This window comes from Fukomys damarensis, unplaced genomic scaffold (assembly GCF_012274545.1).
Source record: "Fukomys damarensis isolate Sample0158 unplaced genomic scaffold, DMR_v1.0_HiC HiC_scaffold_15, whole genome shotgun sequence".
Classification (NCBI taxonomy): Eukaryota; Metazoa; Chordata; class Mammalia; order Rodentia; family Bathyergidae; genus Fukomys; species Fukomys damarensis.
Window position 1 is genome coordinate 9,776,696 of NW_022900927.1, and position 9,823 is coordinate 9,786,518.

The 9,823-nt window shown below is 36.7% G+C and overlaps 1 protein-coding gene across 6 annotated transcripts in view; it reads right to left on the reverse strand.

Moving 5' to 3' along the window:
- The window catches only part of Tmem117 (transmembrane protein 117), a 559,715-nt gene that overhangs the window by 87,671 nt on the left and 462,221 nt on the right, over window positions 1-9,823 (reverse strand). For all 6 annotated transcript variants that reach the window (XM_033763576.1, XM_033763575.1, XM_033763573.1 and 3 more), the window contains one exon: window positions 3,078-3,237. In XM_033763576.1, coding sequence (XP_033619467.1) covers window positions 3,078-3,237 — 160 coding nt within the window. The remainder of the gene's footprint in view (window positions 1-3,077; window positions 3,238-9,823) is intronic.

Below are 9,823 nucleotides of genomic sequence, written 5' to 3' on the forward strand. Positions count from 1 at the left end.
TTGGATACTGTCATGCACATTCCAATACCTTGAACAATACTTGTTCTGGGGCTCTGTTTCCTTAAATTACCTTCCTTTCTACAAGTACTGGTTCCCAAAAATTCTCTGTGATGCTCCCAGAGGTGGACAGAGCCAGCCTGAGACTCAGTGCTGCACTTCCCCCTCATCAACCTCATCAAGCAGCCCTTACTCTGGGCCTCCTCCTCCTGCCTGCCCACAGAGCTATGGAAGCCCAATAATGTGAAGAAGAGTAAGGAACGAGGACATGTGGATGTGCAGTGCAGTGGGAGGAGCTAGGACATTGCACGGACAAAACAGTCACTGAGTGTCTCTAACAAGGGAGTTGAAATGGTCTTCAATTGTAGGACCTAAATAGGTGAATCTAGGAAGGAGAAGGACTCTTACCAGACATCCTAGCAGTGAATATGCTATGGTCAAGAGCATAACAGAAAACACTTAATCCGGGGTAGAGCTAAAGCAAGGAGACATGGGAGAAAACACAGCCAGGGCCAGGTTGTGGGGGGGCATTAAGAGAGTGCTCCTGGAGAACAAACTTTACTGTTGCACTATGAGGAGTAACCAACAATATCTGGGGCTGAGAAGTGATGGTGTACAACATGACATTTCTAGTTATAAACTATGGAACAGGCAGCATGGGGCATATGGTAGCCAAGGACACTTACAGGTAGCAGGTCCATCCCATCAGTAATTTTAGAATAGTATAGAGGAGAGTCAGGACTGAAATGATAGCAAAGAAAAAAAAGCAAGGACTGGGGTACAAGAAACAGAAAGATGATTCAGTAGGCCTGCCTCGCTGGCTTGGTGGTGGGAGAGAGGAAAAGGAGTTAAGAGAACTAACTTCTGGTGTTGCTTTTGTATTTCTCTTTATATTGGGCATTTATTACTTCTAATATTGAAACCCAAACTCTCTGCTCTCTTCGGGACTGCCCCACCTAGCATGCATGATACCCCAGTCAGCTCAGGGACAGGCACAGGATGACCTGGGCCCTGCAGTCCCTTTCTAGGGAGTTTGGAATTGAATCTCAGGGCTCGTGGTTACCCCCTGAGACACTGACAGTGGCCTTTTTCTTCTATATGAACTAGAAAATTGCAAAAGGTGCTTTGCAATAGGAGATAAAAAGAAAGGAGAAGTGAAAAAGCAAAGAAGAGAGACGGAGTATAAAGGCCAGGTCTGGGTTCTCTGCGACACTTAAATCTCTGCTTTCAAGTATCCCTTGAGCCAAATGGATCCCTCCTCTTGAAATGCATAGGGTGTCACTGTAATGCAGAAATACATTCACTCTGATTAAGCTGCCCTGGCTGGGTTATTGTTACTTGCAGCCAAAATAGTGCAAACTGATATATTCTTCAGCATGAACTCTTCATCTTCAGACAACTGGTCTCTGGCTCCTCTCTGAACAGTTCAGCATTTTCCTGACTCCTTAAATTTCTGTGCCATTTTTTCATCTGGAATGTTTTCCCTCACCTGTTTTGCTGACTCTGCCTATATAAATCCTGGCTATCTTTCCTTTCTTTCATTTGTCTTTATGTAGTACATCTTGATGAATCAATCCATGATATCTGTAAATCATAATGTTATATTTTTCTATTTGAAGTCCCTGTTTTTAGTGAACTTATTAAGAAGAGTACTTAAAATTTACATAAATAGGGTGATGGGTGATGAGGGAATATATGCTCTCATACATATAAATTTAAGCAAATCCAAGGGAACAAATGCTTTCTTGGCACTAATACCTTTGACACGAAGACAAGTCTGTAAAGATACCAGTGGACCATTTAACCAAAGTGGACACTTAACGTTAGAAAAGTACATTATTTAGGAGATGGAAGAAGAAAGTTCTCTATATAAGTGATGCATACAGTGTTCCTGCATAAGTGCTATAAATTCAATTTGTAGCTCTCTAGAGTTGGTTCTGTGGCTAGTAAGACACAGACCTGGAATCTGTCAGTGCTGTCCAATTCCAGCTCCAGGGTTTTCTCTATTGTGCTAAAGTCTGTCACAGGAAAAGAAAAATACATATATCAAAAATTTTTTTGAGAGAAAAATATTCAATTTTATCTCTTTAAATAATTTTTAAACTATATTTTAGAAATAACTTATTAAAAATAGTAATAGACTCTTAAGAATGATCTTGAGCCTAATGCTCAGCATAGGCAAAACAATTATTGCTCTCTTTTGAAACAACTGAAAAAAAAGCCTTCAAAAAGGCCCCTCTTTGCCTTTAGAAAAAAGAAAAGCAATATGCTATCCTGTAAAATCTTGCATAAATCTGGAATACAATGGAGTCTCCTTTCCCTTCACCAACAGTAGCCTTTGTTCTGGTGACTTACAATGCCTCAGGAGGGGAGAAACCAAAATTGCCTCATGAAAGCAGTAAGAAAATGTCTAGCAAGAGGATGGACATTTAATGAGCAGGATAATGTGCCAAGAAACAGCTAATGTCTCTTTCTGCCCATTCAAATGAATATTCCTAAAACCTTAAACATTCACACCATAAGATTACATGAGTAACACTGGTTAGCACGATGCTATTGTATAAAAAATATCTGTTGCTAAGCAGAGCAGAAATACTGTTTACATGAAAATGGAATGATCTCTGGTGAATACTGAAAGTGATATTTTCCATAACCAGAAAAAGCATTTTTACATCACTCCATTTCCACTGCTATAAAGCCTTGAGTTGCACTAACAAGTGCTTTTCCCTGCGTGGTTGGCTTTATATCATTGTCATCTCTGCAGGTTTACAAAATGGCATGGTTTTGTTTTTGTTTTTGGTTTTGTCTATTGTTTTTATTCCCCCGTCAGCCTTGGCAGGAAATACCACCACACCTCACTACTTTTACGGACCCACCTTACCATGTTCATAAAATGAATTTTTGGTGTCCCTCTCATAAAAGCACACTTGGATTTTCCTCCCAGTAAAACTGCTGAAAATACATCAGAGGAGGCCCTATGAATGAGGGCTTTATGGGGCCTGCCACTTATAGGGTTTGTTTTACTGAGAACAGAGCATGAAGCAGTTTTAATGAGAAGAGGGAAAAACTGAGACACTTACCTGCATCACAATAAGGAGGTCAAAGACCAAGATGAAAGAAGCAAGAAAAGCCCTGGAAACCTCATCACTGGGCAAAAATCCCCGATTCAGCTTGTCCCAGCTGATCCAATCAGTTGTAATGACAAGTACGACCACAGAAGTCAGAGTAAAAAGAACTGTCCTGCAAGGAGAGAGACAATCATCATATTAGAAAAATACAGATACCGAAGAGCGCACAGTACCTGTGCTTGCATTATCTACGAAATACCTACAGTAAGGCATACTCATCAAAATAAAGACGAAAAAAGAAATGACCTTGGTTAGTGGAGTTCTCCCATGAGAACACTGGCATGGAGCTCTCATTACAGTGTAAAGTCCTCAGCTGAGGGAGCAGGCAGGCATACACAAAAGCCTAAGATAGTTGTTGAAAAGGTAAGGAAGACCTTGGATTCTAATATCCTCTTCAGAAGATGGGGGTAGTTGGAAAGGTTTCATGATTTTCCCCATGGTCCGATGAGCTCATTACAGGAAGAGCTTCTAAATCCTAGCTTCTTCTCCTCATGGGCACATACAATGAACACTTGTGGCCTATGGATCTCTTTTCATGCTCTGTCATCCATTCCTTGCTTAGTGTTCCCATGAAATCTTGTATAATTATTCACAGATTTACTTCAACAAGTATTTGTTGAACTTAAAACTTTTTATGTATTTAAAATATCATCAAATTAGACTTTAATACAAACATTCAAAATAGATCTGAAATGCAGGTAGTGAAAATTTAATCAACCAGCCTGGAGTGGTGGGCATGCCTGTAATCTCATCACCCGAGAGGCTGAGGCAGGAAGATGGCTGAGAGGTCAAGGTCAGCCTCGGCTACATAACGAGCTCAAGGACGGTCTGAAATACACAGTAAGATTTTGTCTCAGAAAGAAAGAAAAAGAAAGAAAGAAAGAAAGAAAGAAAGAAAGAAAGAAAGAAAGAAAAGAAAGAAAATTTAATCAACCAGAAAATTTTCCAGAAGGTAGGTTAGCCTTTGTTGTCAGGACTATATTGTTACCTGGATTATTTTTTTAATTTAAAAAGGAAATAATAATTATTTTGAAATAAATTCCATAAGAAAACACTCATTAAAAGAAAAAGTAAATAAAGAAAACAAAGAAAAACATGGAGATGAATTAAAACTGTAGAATACCCACTATTTATGGAAATTAGCACATGATTTTTCCTCTTTGTCTTATAAAAACTGACATCACAAAAATAATTTCAATTTTCCAAGAAGTTTCCTTTTCAAATGTACAATGTACAAATTTTGAAACAAAAATTTTGGTATTTCATTTTTAAAATTTATTATTTGTATAACATTATACTTTGACATAATTAAAGTATTTTTCCCTTATTAACAAAAAAGATATATTAATTTAAAAAAGAATTTAACTGCAAACCAAAAAATTCCACAATGTCTTCTGCTATGCTATTGTTTAGAATACTTCTGGTCACAAATATTCAAATGGGTTAAATGAATTTGGGAACAATTCAAAATAATTATCATAATCAAACAGAAATACTGAATATCATATAATCAAAAGTAAGGGTAGTGGAGTTTTAAATAAGTGTTCTATAGAAAAAGTTAATTTACTTTTTTGAGTTTAAGAAAATTTAAGCAAATCTGAATGAAGTTATCCAATTTTTTTCAGCTTTAATTGAGTTTATTGGTACATTTTAGGGACACAGTACAGTTACATTCATTGTTGGGATCTTGTACCTCTACATGACAGGTCTTGGTTTTCATTTTTTCCCCTTGTCCCTGCCCTCCCTTCACCCCCTCCTCCCCTTCCCATCTACAAGCACTTCATTTCCATCTTTTCTTTATCTCACATTTTTTTCTTTTCCATTATTACCCTTCCCCTATCCATCCCACCTTCCTACCTCTTTAGCCCCTTTCTTCCCATTTCACCATGTCAGTAATCTTATTAGGATCTTATGTATTATTGCAGTTTATTCACACCAGAGAAACTATTCGGTATTTACACATGTGTGACTTATTTATTTCACTTAGGAGTATATCTTCAATATATATCCATTTTCCTATGAATGAACCTATTTTCTCATTCTTTATGGCTGAGTAATATTCCATTTTATAGAAAATCCACATCTTCTTTATCCAGTTTCCAACTGAGGGACAAATGGGCTATTTCCAAGTTTTAGCTATTACAAACTGTGCCACTATAAACACGGGTGCACATACATCACTGTGATATGATTCTTTTAGTTCTTTTGGAAAGATACCCAGCAGAGAGATGGCTGTGGGTCAAATGGAATCTCCAGTCCAAGCTCTTTCAGGTATCCCCATATTGATTTCTGGCTGTGGGTCAAATGGAATCTCCAGTCCAAGCTCTTTCAGGTATCCCCATATTGATTTCCACAGTGGTTGCACCAGTCTGCACTCCCACCAACAATGGCAAAGGGTTCCTTTCTCCCCAAGACCCCGCCAATATTTGTTATTGTGTGATTTGATAGCAGCCTTTTTTTTGTGGGGTGAGGTGGAATCTCAGTGTTGTTTACATCTGCATCGCTATAATGACCAGTGATGTGGAACATTTTTTCATATATTTACTTGCTGCTTTTACTTCTTTGTCTGAGAAATGTCTGTTCATTTCAGATGCCCATTTTTTAATTGGGTCATTATATTTGGGTGGCTGATTGTTTTGAGTTCTTTATATATTCTAGATAATAGTCCTTTGTCTGAGGAGTAGCTGGTAAAAATTTTTTCCCACACTGTAGGTTGTCTCTTAGATCTGCTGATGGTTTCTTTTGCAGTACAGAAGCTTTTTAATAAGATGAGATCCCAGTTGTTGATTCTTTCTGCTAGTTCCCATACTACTGAGGATTTGTTCATAAAGTGTTTTCCTATGCCAATGTCTTCCAGAGTTCTGCCTAACTTACCTTCCATCAAGTTTAATGTTTCTGTTTTAACATTTAGATCTTTCATCCACTTGGATTTTAATTTAGTGCATTGTGAAACAAAAGGGTGCAGTTTTAATCTGTGGCAGGTTGAAATCCAGTTTTTTAACACCATTTATTAAAGAGGCTATGTTTCATCCACTGAGGATGGTCAGCTCCTTTGTCAAAAATGAGGTAGCTGAGTACATCTGGGTTTGTTTTTGTGTCTTCCAGTCTGTTCCACTGATCCTCAGGCCTGTTTCTTTGCCAGTACCATGCTGTTTTATCACAGTGGCTTTGTAGTATAGTTTCAAATTGGGAATTGTTATACCTGCTGCCATGTGTCTGTTACCTAGGATGGCTTTTACTATTCTAGGTCTCTTCTGGTTTCAAATGAATTTTTGGATTCCTTTTTCTAGTTCTGTGAAATATAGTGTTGGAATTTCAATTGGCATTGCATTGAATGTATATAGCATTTTTGGTAGTATGGCCATTTTCACTATGTTGATTCTTCCTACACAGGAGTGGTGGGGGATATCTTTCCACTTTTTATTATCCTCTTCAATTTCTTTTTTCAGAGTGCTATACTTTTCAGTATAGAGATCTTTTGCTTCTTTTGTTAGATTGTTTCCTAGATACTTCATTTTTTGAATGCTACTGTAAAAGGAATTTTCCCCCTTATTTCTCTCTCAGTGAGTCTGTTATGTATGTATAAGAAGGCCACTGAGTTTGGGGTGTTTGCCTTGTATCCAGCTACTCTATTGAATCTGTCAATTAAGTCTAGAAGTCTTTTGGTGGAGTTTTTTGGATCTTCAATGTAGAGTATCATATCATCAGCAAATAATGACAGTTGAACTTCTTCCTTTCCTATCTTTATTGTTTTAATTTCTTTCTCTTGTCTAATTGCTGTGGCTAATGTTTCCAGAACTATATCGAAGAGGAGTGGTGATAGTGGGCATCCTTGTCTTGTTCCTGATTTTAATGTGAAGGTTTTAAGTTTTTGGCCATTTAATATGATGTTGGCTGTTGATTTTTCATAGATAGCCTTTATTAAATTGAGGTACAGACCATCTATTCCAATTTTTTGCAGGGTTTTTATCATGAATGGGTGTTGAATTTTATCAAATGCTTTTTCTGCATCTATTGAGAGGATCATGTGGCTTTTGTCTTTGACTTTGTTAATATAATGTATTACATTTATTGATTTACGTACATTGAACCATCCTTGCATCCCTGGAATAAATCCGACTTGGTCAGGATGTATGATCTTCTTGATAATCCTCTGTATTCTATTTGCTAGTATCTTATTAAGGATTTTTCCATCTATATTCATTAAGGAGATTGGCCTGTAGTTCTCTTTTTTAGTTGCATCTTTCCCTGGTTTGGGAATCAAAGTGATACTTGCTTCCAGGAATGAATTTGGAAGTATAGCGTCCCTTTCAATTTCATTGAAAAGTTTGAAGAGTATTAGCAGTAGTTCTTCTCTAAATGTCTTGCAAAATTCAGCAGTGAATCCATCAGGGCCTGGGCTATTCTTTGTTGGTAAATTTTCAATACCAATGACTGTAATTGGGGTGTTTAAGATGTTTTTATCTTCTTTGTTCAACTTTGCTAATTCATAAGTATCTAAAAATCTGTCCATTTCTTCTGTGTTTTCCATTTTATTGGAGTACAGGTTCTCAAAGTAGGTATTAATGATCCTCTGGATTTCTGTTGGATCTATTGTGACTTTGAATTTTTCATTCCTGGTTGCATGGATCTGAGCCTTTTCTTTTCTTTTTTGGTAAGATTAGCTAAGGGTTTGTCTATTTTATTTATTCTTTCAAAAAAAACAGCTCTTTGTTTCATTTATTTTTTTTGTATCATTTTCTTAGTTTCCATTGCATTGATTTCTGCTCTAATCTTTATAATTTCCTCTCGTGTTCAAGCTTTGGGTTTTTCTTGCTCTTGTTTTTCCAGGAGTCTAAGATTCATCATTAGGTTGTTTACTTGAGCCCGCTCTGTTTTCCTAGTGTGGGCATTCAATGTTTTGAATTTTCCCTGTAGAACTGCTTTCATTGTGTCCCATACATTCCTATATGTTGTATTGGCATTTTCATTTATTTAAAAACTGTCTAATTTCTTCTTTAATTTCCTCTGTAAACCATTGATTGTTTAGGAGAGTGTTGTTCAGTTTCCATGTGATTGTGAAGTGCCTACAGTTTCTTGTGCTAATGATCTCCAGCTTGATTGCACTATGATCTGATGATATACAGGGGATGACTTCAATTCTTTTGCATTTATTCAGACCTGTTCTGTGAGCCAATATGTGGTCTATCTTGGAGAATGATCCATGTGCAGCTGAAAAGAATGTATATTCTGATTTTGTGGGGTGGAATACTCTGTAGACATTTATTAAATCCATGTGTTCCAAAGCTTGCTTCAGTTCTACTATTTCATTGTTGATTTTCTGCCTACATGATCTGTCAATTTGTGATAGTGGGGCACTTAAATCCCCCACTAAAATTGTATTAGTGCTTATTTGATTTTTCATGTTACTTAATATTTGTTTTATATAGTTGGGGGCATTTATATTTGGTGCATATATGTTTATGATTGTCATCTCTTCCTCTTGAATTGTTTCCTTTACAAGGATGTAGTGGTCTTCTTTGTCTCCCTTAATGAGTTTTGGTTTGAAATTTACTTTGTCTGTGAATAAAATTGCTACTTCTGCTTTTTTTTCTGGGCTCCTGATACATGGAGAATTGTTTTCCATCCTTTCTCTTTCAGTCTATGGACTTCCTTTTGCACTAGGTGTGTTTCTTGTATACAACATATTGTTGGATTTTGCTTCTTAATCCATTCTGTCAGTCTATTTCTCTTGATTGGTGAATTGAGGCGATGAACATTGATAGTTATAACTGACACGTTCTGACTTATCATTGTCATGTTATCGTCCTTTTGTTGACTCCCCTCTCCTTTTAGTTTCTTGTCTTGCCTATTTGATTTGATTTGTTGGGCCTCGTGGTATTGTGACCTTCATTGTCCTTTTCTAGCATATCGTTTAGAATTCCTTGTAGTGCTGGTTTGGTGTTCATGAAGTTTCTCAGGTGTTCTTTGTCATGGAAGTATCTTATTTCTCCGTCTATTTTGAAAGAGAGTTTTGCAGTATACATCAGTCTAGGTTGGAGGTTGTTTTCTTTTAGGACTTGAAATACCTCACTCAAGGCTCTCCTTGACCTAAGCATTTGTGTTGAACAGTCTGCTGTGATTCTAATGGGCTTTCTTTTGCATGTGATTTTTTTTTTCTTTTCCTTTACTGCTTGCAGTATTTTGTTCTTCTGTTGCATTTCTGGGATCTTGATTATTATATGTCTAAGTGTAGATTTTTTTTTTTAATTGTGGCTAGTTGGAGTCCTATATGCCTCACTTATCTGTATGTCTAATGCTTCCCTTCTGTTTGGGAAGTTTTCTGTCATTAATTCTCTGAAGAACTCTTTAAGTCATTTGTGTTTTCTCCTGCTATTTCATGGATTCCTATCAGTATTATGTCATTTTTCTTTGCATCATCTAGAAGTTGTTGGATCAATTTCTCACGATCCCTTACTGTTTTTGAGAGAACTGTTTTTTCACTTTCACTAAGATCCTATCTTCTATATCTCAAATTCTATCTTCACAATCTTTTATTTTGTTTTGTACACTTTCAATAGTTTTTAATTTCTTGAATATCTGTTTGAATCTGTTTTATGGATTTCATTTCTTTCCTATGTTGGGCATTCATTGTTTCCATTTCTTTCTTATGCTGAGTCTTCATGGCTTCTACCATGGTCTCGAGCTCATTTTTTTTT